Source organism: Otolemur garnettii, unplaced genomic scaffold (assembly GCF_000181295.1).
Source record: "Otolemur garnettii isolate 467f Iridium unplaced genomic scaffold, OtoGar3 scaffold00218, whole genome shotgun sequence".
NCBI lineage: Eukaryota > Metazoa > Chordata > Mammalia > Primates > Galagidae > Otolemur > Otolemur garnettii.
The window spans coordinates 872,647-885,160 of record NW_003852613.1 but is presented as its reverse complement, the minus strand read 5'-3'; the positions used below and the strand labels follow the sequence as shown (position 1 = coordinate 885,160).

The window sequence follows — 12,514 nt, the reverse complement described above, 5'->3', positions numbered from 1 at the left end:
AAAAAAAAAAAAAGTGAGGGTGGTGCCTGTGGCTCAGTAAGTAGGGCACCAGCCCCATATACAGAAGGTGACTGGTTTGATCCCAGCCCCAGCCAAACTGCAACAAAAAATAGCCAGGCGTTGTAGCAGGCGCCTGTAGTCCCAGCTGCTGGGGAGGCTGAGGCAAGAAAATAGCCTAAGCCCAGGAGCTGGAGGTTACTGTGAGCTGTGATGCCTCCATACTTTACTGAGGGAGACTTTTTCTCTTAAAAAAAAAAAAAAAAGTAAAAACCCCATCTCTATTAAAAATAGAAAAACTAGCCGGGCATGGTGGTAGGCACCTGTAGTCCCAGTTACTCAGGAGGCTGAGGCAAGAAGATTGCTCAAGCCCAAGAGTTTGAGGATTCTGTGAACTAGGAAGCCATAGCACTCTAGCCTAGGGCAACAGAGTGAGACTCTGTCTCAAAAAAACAAAAAACAAAACAAAAAAAACCCCAAAATAACAAGTATTGGCAGGATATAGAGAAACTATAACCCTTGTGCACTGTTGATAGGAGTGTAAAATGATACAACTGCTATGTCTGGTTCCTTAAAAAATGAAAAATAGGTTCGGTGCCTATAGCTCAGCAGTTAAGGCACCAGCAACATACACCAGAGCTAGCAGGTTTAAATCCAGCCCGGGCCTGCCAAACAATGACAACTACAACCAAAAATTAGCCAGGTATTATGGTAGGTGCCTGTAGTTCCAGCTACTTAGGAGGCTGAGGCAAGAGAATCGCTTAGGCCTAGGAGTTTGAGGTTGCTGTGAGCTGTGATGCTGTGGCACTCTATCGAGGGGGACATAGTGAGACTCTGTCTCAAAAAATAATAATAATAATTAAAAACAGAATTACTGGTGGGGTGAGGTGGCTCACACTTATAATCCTAGCACTCTAGGAGGCTGAGGTGCATGGATTGCCTGAGCTCAGGAGTTCGAGACCAGCCTGGGCAAGAGCAAGATCCCATCTCCACCAAAAACAGAAAAATTAGCTGGACATTGTGGTGGGTGCCTGTAATCCCAGCTACTTGAGAGGCTGAGGCAGGAGTTTGAGGTTGCCGTGAGCTAGGCTGATGCCATGACTCTAGCCTGCACACTCTAGCCTGGGCAATAGAGTGTGACAGTCTCAAAATAAATAAATAAATAAATAACATAGTACTACATGATCCAGCAATCTGACCTCAGGGTATACAACCAAAAGAATCTGAAAATAGAGTCTCAAAGAGATTTTGTACACTCACATTCATAGCAGCATTGTTCATGAAAGCCAAGAGGTAGAAGCAATGGATGGACAAACAAAATTGGTACAGCCATACAATGGAATACTATTCAGCCACAAAAATGAAGGAAATTAAAAAAAAAAAAAGGAAATCATGTCACATGTTTCACCACAGATAAACCTTGAAGATGTTATGCTAAATGAAACAAGCCAGTCAAAAAAGACAAATGCTGCATGATTCTACTTAAGAGTACCTAAAGTAGTGAAACTCACAGAGACAGAAAGGGGAGTGGTGGTTGCCAGGAATTTAATATTTGCAACATAAAAAAGTTTCAGATTTGTGACAGTAATGGGAATAAAGAGATGGAGTTGTCCAGTACACTTCCAACCTGTTCAGCTGGGCAACAATCACAGAAAGCAGCCAGAAATGGTGGAGCTTAAAGTGATCATTTTTCTAGTTAATTTCTCCTCTCCCCAGATATCTAAGAATGTTAATATAGGTGAAAGATGCTGTTTCCTTTCTCGGGGTACTATCTCTATTTCATTTCTAACAAACTGATGGAATTTATATTACTGAAATTTGCAATCTATAATAAAGAATACTAGTCCTGCCCTGTTAAAAAGAAAAAAGTTTCAGATTTGCAAGATAAAAAAGTTCTGGGTTTTGGAGATCTATTTCACAAAACTGTGAATATACATAACACTACTGAACTGTACAGTTAAAAAAAAGGTTAAGATAGTAAGTTTTATGTTTTTATGTATGTATTACAATTAAAAAAGACATTCACCAAGCATAGCAACAAGGGACCGATCAAATAAGTGGAGGATGTAAATACCACAGAACCCCCCACAGCACAGAGAATGAGGGCTACCTCTGCTGCTAGTGCCTGGGATCCTTAGGACATCACGAGGTGCACAGTGACACACCCATGTGCTACCTCTGATGTCAGGTGGGGGAGGGGAGAAACATTTCCTTTGTCAACTTGTTAAGGCACTTGATCTCTGGTACAAATCCTTGAAGCTTAAGTTTTTCAGAATTCAGGTTTCAATGTGAGAAATACTGTACACATGCCATATAGGATATTACACCCAGTGGATCTGAATCATCATTTCATATTCAAACACGGCCACATACACCAGAGCAGGTGGGTACGAATCCAGCCTGGGCCTTCCGAACAACAATGACAACTACAACCAAAAAATAGCCAGGCATTGTGGTGGCCACCTGTAGTCCCAGCTTCTTGGGAGGCTGGGGCAAGAGAATCACTTAAGCCCAAGAGTTTGAGGTTGTTGTGAGCTGTGACACCATGGCACTCTACCCAGGGCGACAGGCTTGAGACTCTGTCTCTAAATAAATAAATAAATAAATAAAAATTAAGGGCGGCGCCTGTGGCTTAGTGGGTAGGGTGCTGGCCATATACCGAAGGTGGCGGGTTTAAGCCCGGCCCCAGCCAAACTGCATCAAAAAAATAGCCAGGCGTTGTGGCGGGTGCCTGTAGTCCCAGCTACTCAGGAGGCTGAGGCGAGAGAATCACCTGAGCCCAGGAGTTGGAGGATGCTGTGAGCTGTGGCGCCATGGCACTCCAACAAGGGCAATAAAGTAAGACTCTATCTCTAAAAATAAATAAATAAATAAAAATAAAAATAAATAAAAACTGGTTTATCGTGGGATCAGGGAATGAGGTGGAAGGGCAGGATAAACTGGTATTTCACTGGGAATCTCTTTTCACCTACTCAAAATGTTTTTTAACTGTGAGAATAAATACTGAACATGTGTCACTCACTATCCATAGATATGCTCTAAAGATATGTGAGCAGATTCATAGTATATACTAGGTTGCTATTGATTGATCAGTGTTATGCATTGTAAGAAAGATTCCCTAGCTTGGAACTAATCTTTCCTTCTAAGAACAACCTCCACCTGGGCCAGTATCTACTGCCCTGAAACTACTATTAGGTGTGGTGGTACTCCACATGCCAGACGCTCCTGAGCATTTTCCATGGTCATTTATAAACAAGCTGTAGTTTTCTTTTTGTGTTTTGGCTGTTCGTGCAGTTTTGGCACCAATATTCTGTAACTTTACTAAAAAATTTTGAAAACCTCCCTTCTTTTTCTGAAACTGCTCTGAAAAAGTTAATATGGCATTGGAGACTGTTCCTAAGAGGCTCAGCTCCTGGGAAGCATCTGGGCTTTGCAATTTTTGTAAAGTGCTGACAATTTATTTTTCTACAAAACCATTAGTTGTATGGTTTTATATTATATTTTATTTAGATGTGTTATTTTTCCCAGCACCCTCACTACTGGAGCTATAATTACCTATGTCATTTTCCTCATAAAAACATGTTTAGGGAACTCACCTGAAGTAATCACATGAGGCGGCCAGCAGGATGCGATGGGCCTCGATGTGTCTTCCCTCCACCACTAGGACGACATCAAAGAGGATCCCACTGTCACGGAGAGCCAGAAGCCCCCGGAGCAGGGCCTGGGAGTGCTGTGCGCTGCGGTAGGTGTTGTTGATGCAGTGCTGGGAGGGCTGTGCAGGTAACTTGCACAGCTGGGTGAACTCCTGCTCCTCTGCCATCCTGATAACCACAAGACCCCTTGCCACCGTGGCCCGGCCTGTCAACTGCCAAGAGAGGAGACAGGGAGTGAGCAGGCAGATAGCACCCCGACCATCATGGGCCACAGCATCTGAGCTCTTCATGTTCCTAAGCCTCCCTCCAGCTCATTTGTGCTTTCCCTGTGATCTACAACCCCTAATTCCCTTTCTTCTCCTACCTCTATTCCCATTTGGCCTTCCTCCTTATTACCCACGTCCCTTCACACCCTAAATTTTTCACACCATCTTATCTCTTTCAGCATCACAAATAGAAGGATTTTGGATGACAGACTGGTCTGGGTTGGAGTCCAGCTCCACCATGGACTTACAATATGACCAACCTGAGCTGTCCTCAGGTTTCTCAACTGTAAAAAGGGAGATGAAAGAATCTGTCATGAGTGGTGCCTGTGGCTCAGTGAGTAGGGCGTCAGCCCCGTATACCAAGGGTGGCAGTTCAAACCTGGCCCCAGCCAAACTGCAACAAAAAATAAGGGTGTTGTGGTGGGCGCCTATAGTCCCAGCTACTCAGGAGGCTGAGGCAAGAGAATCGCCTAAGCCCAAGAGCTGGAGGTTGCTATGAGCTGTGATGCCACAGTACTCTACTGAGGGTGACAAAATAAGACTCCATTTCTAAAAACAAAGTATCTGTCCCATTGGGGCATTCTAAAACCGATAAAATAATGAACGTAAAGCACCAGCACATACCAGATTCTCAAGAGCTCTTCCTCTCACCCATTAAAAAAGAACAAAATTGGGCACCCCTGACAGTAACTGATGCATAAAAATAGCAAGGCCTGAACTGCAGTCAGGAGACCCAGACCCAGAGTCTGGGACATGGCCAGTGGGGAGTGTTGTTTCCAAGACCTACCTTCCTTTAGTGAGGTTTGGAGAATTAAACACAGTAACTTGGACTGGACCTGATACATTTATATGCTTCATGCTTTAACCTCAAGGTTACCATCTAATAAGTGAGTCGGTATGTTTAAAAAAATGCAAACTGACTTCAATGGGAGCCTCAGAAACCCAGCTGGTAAAACAAACCTACTGTAAACAGACTTTTGCCATGGACCAACTAAAAGTGACTATGGACAGTTGGCCACCCAGGGTCATGTTCTACAGGCACAGCATAGCCACTCAGGTAAACATCTGCCCTCTCTGTCTCAACTCACCCCACTTTCCTCTCCCCAAAATGTGTTTTATCTCCAATTGCTTACTACAGTCATGTATCACTCAGAACAGACAGGGACATGTTCAGACAAATGCACCATTAGCTGATTTCATCAATGTGCAAACATAGAGTATACTTTAAAACTTACATGGTATAGCCTGCTACTTGGTGTTGTCAAGGCTACATGGTATTGCTCGTAGGCCATAGATCTGTACAGCACGCTCCCACTCAGTATGTACTTCTGAGTGGGAAAACCAGAAACTTCCCTCTGCTCCCACACAACAATCAACACCGACTTTTTTCTTTTAAAGAGACAGAGTCTCAAGCTGTCGCCCTGGGTAGAGTGCCATGGCATCAGAGCTCACAGCAACCTCAAACTCTTGGGCTTAAGCAATTCTCTTGCCTCAGCCTCCCAAGTAGCTGGGACCACAGGTGCCCACCACAACACCCAGCTATTTTTTTTATTATTATTGTAGTTGTCATTGTTGTTTGGCAGGCCCAGGCCAGGTTCAAACCCGCTAGCCTCAGTGCATGTAGCCAGCGCCCTACCCACTAAGCTAACACCACTAACACAGAAGACTTCTGTGACCAAATGTATGTGGAGCTGCGCTAGGCTTCCCCATCCAACATGCAAACATCAGTTCTGCAGACACTGGCGAGGTGTCCTCCAATTCAATTCAGACACTAAATACCTGGAGATAGTGTCAGATCTCACAGGGTGAGGGCTCAGCCCCCAAGACTGCCCCACACATCCAATGCCAATCACAAGTCCCAGGTTGTTTTACCACTCCTTGTGACTACTGGCTATAAATACAGGATCCCACAACCTTCTCGCTAGGTTCAATTAATCTGCTAGAGAGGCTCACAGAACTCAGGAAAACACTTACATTTACTGTGGTTTATTAGAAAGGCTATCACAAAGGATACAATGAAGAGATACGTAGGATAAGGCTTGTAGGAAGTGGTTCAGAGCTGCTTGCTGTGCCCTCCCCAGGAGCACCACCCTCCAGGAACAGCCACAGATTCAGCTATCCAGAAGCTCTCCAAAACTAGTCTTTGGGGTTTTATGAAATCTTTATTACTTAGGGATGACCACTGGTGATCAGCCTCTCCTTTCCTCTCCTGAGGTTGTAAGGTGGGGCTGAAGGTTCCAACCCTCTAATCTTGCTTTGATCTTTAACTATGACCAGCTCCACTCCTGAAGGTACCTAAAGGCTTCTTGCCAACACACAAAAATCATCATTTTGGAGATTCTGATGATTTTAGGAGTTGTATACCAGGAAATGGGACAAAAACCAAATATGTATTTCACACTGTCACAGTACTGAATATGCATACAATTGTTAACACAATGGTACGTAATTATGTATCTAAACACAGAAAAAGTACAGTAAAACTACAGTATCATAAGGTTATGGGACCATTATCATATATATAGTCTGGTACATTGTTGACTGGAACGTCCTTACATGGTACATGACTATGTATCTTTAAGAGTAAAAAAATGAAAAATATTCTGGGCACAGTGGCTCATGCCTATAACCCCAGCACTTTAGGAGGCTGGAATGGAAGGCTTACTTGATGTCAGGAGTTCAAGACCAGCCTGAATAACACAGCAAGACCCATTTCCACACACACAAAAAGAAATTAGTTGGGTGTGGTTGCGCATGCCCATAGTCCCAGGTCCTTGGGACGCTGAAGTAGGCGGATCACTAGGGCCCAGGAATTCGAAGTTGCAGTGCGCAATGATAATGCCACTGTCCTGCACTCCAGCCCACACAACACATTGAGACCCTGTCTTAAGAAACAAACAAAAAGGAGAGAGAAAAAAAGAAAGAAAGAAAAAGGGAAATAAGACTTGGTGCCTGTAGCTCAAGCTGCTAAGGCGCAGGCCACATACACCAGAGCTAGCGGGTTTGAATCCAGCCCGGGCCTGCCAAACAATAACACACACAACCAAAAAATAGCCGGGCGTTGGGGTGGGTGCCTATAGTCCCAGTTACTTGGGAGGCTGAGGCAAGAGAATCGCTTAAGCCTAGGATTCAAACCCACCAGCTCAGGTTGCTGTGAGCTGTGATGCTACAGCACTCTACCCAGGGTAACAGCTTGAGGCTCTGTCTCAAAAAATAAAGAAGAAAAAGGGAAAGAAAAATATCCCAATATAAAACTTGCCAAAAAGGAAAGGTCTCCTTCTTCAATACTAAGGCTCAGGGCATCCCCTTCCTCCTCCTGCACCTATCCACTCTGGACCCTCTACTGCCTCCCATCAAATACACTCTATTGTAACTTCCTCTGTGTCTGCCCCCCTCTATCCGCCTCCTGTACTTGGGACTTCCGCCTACCCACTCATTCCTAATTCCCATCCTGGACTGACTAGTCTTTCTCAACAAAGCCCCAGAGATGCCAAGGGCCTAGGTGTGCTCCTTGATGACCCACTCTTGCTTAGGATTATCTCTTGGCTGGAAACTTCACCCTAGAGAAATTCCCTTTTCTGACCTCTTCCTTTCATCCAATACACCCTGTTCCTGCCCACTCTTCTTTTCCAAGAGCCTGCATTCCCAATCACACCCTCCAGTTTAGCATCTGATCCAGCCAGCAGCCCTCCAACTGGTCTATTTTTGTTATTGGTACAGATGCCATTTCCACATTGGAAACCTCATGGCCTCAATTATCTCTTTTCCTTTTATTTATTTATTTATTTATTTATTTTTGAGACAATGCCTCAAGCTGTTGCCCTGGGTAGAGTGCCTTGGCATTACAGTTCACAGCAACCTCCAACTCCTGGGCTCAAGTGATTCTCCTGCCTCCACCTCCCAAGCAGCTGGGACTACAGATTCCCGCCACAACGCCTGGCTATTTTTTGGTTGCAGCCATCATTGTTGTTTGGCAGGCCCGGGCTGAATTCAAACTCACCAGCTCAAGTCTGTGGCTGGTGCCGAGCCTCTTTTCCTTTTTAATCCTTGTGCCGTATAAGACCCTCTAGTTCTGATTCCTTCTGCTTTTCCCCAACTCTGACAGCCACCCCTTACTCCTCCAGGGCCACACTGTGGGTCAGACCTCAGCAATGAGTCCCAGCCAGTTTCCCTACCTCTTGCCTCATCCTCTCCAGGCTCCGTGGAGGTCCCCACATGCCCCTGTGAGAGTGCCATCTGACTTCTAACGTGCTGGCTCCGTGCTGGCTCCCTGCTGCCTTAAGCTTAGGGCTCTTGTGACCTGACTCAAAACTCTCCATTAGGTTGGGCGTGGTGGCTCAAGCCTGTAATCCCAGCACTTTGGGAAGATGAGATGGGAGGATTGCTTGAGCTCAGGAGTTCGGGATCAGCCTGAGCCAGAGAGAGATCCCATTTCTAAAAACAGCCAGGCATGGCTCGATGCCTTAGCTCAGCGGCTAGGGCACCAGCCACATACAACAGAGCTGGCAGGTTCAAATCTAGCCTGGCCTGCCAAACAACAAGAACAACTACAACAACAAAAATAGCTGGGCGTTGTGGTGGGCACCCATAGTCCCAGGTACTCTGGAGGCTGAGGCAAGAGAATCACTTAATCCCAAGAGTCTGAGGTTGCTGTGAGCTGTGACACCATGGCACTCTACCCAAGGCAACAGTTTGAGACTCTGTCTCAAAAAAAAAAAAAAAAATAGCCTGATGCCACAGCACTCTACCAAGGGCCATAGAGTAAGACTCGACAGTGTGTCAAAAATAAATAAATAAATAAAACTCTCTGTCTAACCATTCCTTCTCTGCCCTTATCACCAGTCCTTAGACCAAAAGGAGCATCTGTCCTCCTCTAAATACCTTCAGCCTCCCACCTAGGGTTGTCTGTCTCTCACGATTGCATGTTGGTCAAGGTCTAGCTCAATGATTTTTTCTTTCTTTCTTTTTTTTTTTGAGACAGAGTCTCAAGCTGTTGTCCTGGGTAGAGTGCCGTGATGTTACAGCTCACAGCAACCTCCAACCTCTTGCCTCAGCCTCCAAGTAGCTGGGACTCCAGGCACCCACCACAACGCCCAGCTGTTTTTTGGTTTTAGTTGTCACTGTGGTTTGGTGGGCCTGGGCTGGTTTCGAACCCACCAGCTCTGATGTATGTGGCTGGCACCCTAGCCACTGAGCTACAAGCACAAAGCCAAGCTTAGTGATTTTCAACCAGATATCATGGCACACTTTTGTGCTGTGAAAGGATATTACGTGTGCCTCAAACATTTTGAAAGACCATTAATTAAGTTATTTTTGAAATAAGTTCAAAGCACAGTAAGTATATTCTTTTTTTACTTTTATTTTTTTGATCAACATAATTTAAGTGTGCCACAAAAATTTAACTATGAGGTTCAAGTGTGCCATGACATAAAAAATGTTGAAAAACACTGGTCTAGCTCAATCATTTCTCCCTCTATCTGTAGAAGGAGAAATGTGTGAGACAACAAACATGTTTCACTAATTGAACTCTGAGATTCAGTTCTTCAAGGGCTCAGGATTTATCTTACAAACATCTCAAAACCACCATGGCTGCACACAAACCCACATTTGGCCCTTATCTCCAAACCTGTTTCCTCATCACCACCAGGGAATGAAGAGAGCCTCCTTCTCTAGGACTGACTGCCCCAACAGATGTCAAGCTCCCAAGCAGTCCTTACCTGCTGTGAGCACAGGAGCACCTCTGTCATCTTGGGAAGGGACAGATGGCAGTTGCTCCCTAAACATCTACTGTAAGAACGAGTACAGCAAAACAGGAGGACCATGTTCATGGGCAAGTAAAGCACATTTACAAAGTACAATTAAAGAAACTGTACAAGTGCAATGACACATATACAAAGCAAGTACTGGCCATCACCAAGAGAATGGGTATCATGGCATTGTGATTGAATGGAATGCTAGGCAATGGTTAAAATAGCAGTACAGTTAAGCTATAGTCATCAAAGTGGAAAAAAATCTCTAAGCCACAGAGACAGAAAACAGAAAATTGCAAAATATGTATAGTACAATTTCATTTACAAAAAGTTTGAGGCCGGGCGCAGTGGCTCACGCCTGTAATCCTAGCACTCTGGGAGGCCGAGGTGGGTGGATTGCTTGAGTTCACGAGTTCGAGACCAGCCTGAGCAAGAGCAAGACCCCCCATTCCTACTAAAAATAGAAAAACTGAGGCAAGAGGATCACTTGAGCCCAAGTTGGAGGTTGCTGTGAGCTATAACACCATAGCACTCTACCCAGGGCAACAGCTAGACTGTCTCAAAAATAAAAAAAGTTTGAAAACTAAACAATATTGTCCAATATTGTTTATAGTTATTATGTTATAGAACAGTACAAAACCCCTTTACAGAAATGATGTATGTCAAAATCAGGGTAACAATTTTCTTCAGAACGGAAAAAGGGAACGTTTTATTACTTAAGAAAAAGACAAAGGACCTGATAAGGATCTGTTGTTCCCTGTACTCTCCTGTTGGTTTCAAATGTTTAATAAAAAAATTCTCAAAGGGCTTAGCACCTGTAGCTCAGAGGCTAAGGTGCCACCACATACATCAGAGCTGGCGGGTTCAAACCCAGCCCAGGCCTGCCAAACAACAATGACAACTACAACAAAACAATAGCTGGGCATTGTGGTGGGTGCCTGTAGTCCCAGCTACCTGGGAGGCTAAAGCAAGAGAATTGCTTAAGCCCAGGAGTTTGAGGTTGCTGTGAGCTTTGATGCCATGGCACTCTACCCAGGGCAATATAGTTAGACTCTGTCTCAAAAAAAAAAAAAAATCTCAAATGTATTTTCAAACATGTAATAAATTCAGGTGAATCAAATTGAAAAGGAAAAAAAATTAAAAAGTTAAATTACCTTTCCATCTATGCCCCAACCAGATCCTCTGAGGAAACTACTATTCCACTTTCCTGCATATTCTTCAGAAGCCTCTACAGAGTCTCAGGTCAATCTATCAATCTACAACATTCCTACAATCTACAACATTTTTACTATCTTTTGCACAACTTCTTAATCCCTCCCATACTCTATCATATGAATAACTGTTTTTCTTCACCAATCCTAGTGAGAGACTTCTGCGTTTCCCCCAGTTGTTTGCTACTGAAAATCACTGAAATATGCCACATATGTAGCAGTTATCTGAGGAAAACTTCCTAGATACATTTTAAGCAGCTCATTTTAACTTTAACTGCATGCATGGATTTAATGAACACTACTAAACTGCCCTCCATGGAGGTTGTACCAGTTTATTCTCCTGCCAGCAGAAGTGTGAGAACCAAGTGTGAGAACCTGATTTAGATGATAAACTTACAAATAGTGTTTCTTTTTAATCTTTGCTGATTTGGGTGAAAAACAGCATTTCGAGTATAACTACATTTCTATAACTGACAACATTTTTAAAACCAAAACGCAGCACATCCTTTGAGATTCCTTTCCAATGCCTGTTTTTCTTAGATAAAGGACGCTCTTAAAAGCTCCCTCATTTGTCGGACTCCATCCTGAATCCTTTCCTAGAGTAAGTCACCCCTCCCCCAGTCCCATAATATCCTCAATTCCATTCCCCAATTCACAAGCAAGGCCCCTCTCTTCTGAGTTCTTCAAGGCTTTAGGGGGAAGCAGAAAGGAAGCTCCATGTCCCAAGTTGACACAAACAGGAGGACCTAATATGAATTTTTATGAACTCAAAGGTGACAGTCAAAAGCATTTCAGAGGAAGTTTCAATCCGACACCAGTTACTGAGCAGATACCCTCAATCTTTGCAGGGCTCCCCAAGGAGCCCCATCAAAGGCGATACGGAGTTAAGGTCTGCAACAAAGGCGAGGGTGCTGATTTCCTGAGGGGGGGGTCTTCCACAGGAGCCGGCGTGGCCGCTCGGGACCAGCCTCCCGAGAGCAGCGGTGGGCAGCTGTGCGTGCACGGGCCGGCCCCCCGGAGGCCAGAGCCAGGGGGCCCCGCGGAGGCGCCCGCGCGGGGCCGGGCCGGGTCGGAATAATCCAGTCACAACTGGCAGCGCGGTCCCCCAATCCCGAGGAAACCGGGGAGCCGGCGCGGCCGGGCTCTCAGGGCCCCGGCGCCCGGATGAGGAAACCGAGGCCCGGCAGGCCGAGGTCCGAGGTCCGCCCGGGGGCGGCGGCCGGGCCCCGCCCCGCCCGCCTGTTGCAGGGCGCGCCCGCCAGGCCCCGAGGGTCGAGACCCGGAAGGCCGCGCTGGGGCAGCCGCCGGCGACAGGGCCTGCCCGGGAGCGAGGAACCCCTCGCGGGCCCGCAGCGGCGCGGAGGCCCCGGAACCCCGACCGCGCCCGGGGGTCCCGTCGGCTGCCCTCCCGCCACGTCAGGCCGCGGGCTCCCTTCAGGGCGCCGCGCCCGCGCCCCCGGCCCGCGCCCGCTCCCGCACCCCGGTCCCCCTGCTCCGCTCTCTCGCCCCCGGCCCCGCCCGCCTGCCCGCAGCCCGCTGCCCGCGCTCTCAGCCGCCCGGCCCACGTTTCACAGCTGACCTGGAGCCGCCGCAAGCCGAGGCCGCACTCGCAGCAGGCTGGAGGCGGGGGCGGGGCA

General features: G+C 46.3%; 1 protein-coding gene across 1 annotated transcript in view; it reads right to left on the bottom strand.

The window, feature by feature from the left end:
- KLHL22 (kelch like family member 22) overlaps nt 1-3,854 on the bottom strand; it is a 32,608-nt gene extending 28,754 nt beyond the window's left edge. The window contains exon 1 of the mRNA XM_003801692.3: nt 3,594-3,854. Within this exon, the coding sequence (XP_003801740.1) occupies nt 3,594-3,817 (224 nt within the window). The 5' untranslated portion in view covers nt 3,818-3,854. The remainder of the gene's footprint in view (nt 1-3,593) is intronic.
- Between the last annotated feature and the right edge of the window lie 8,660 nt (nt 3,855-12,514).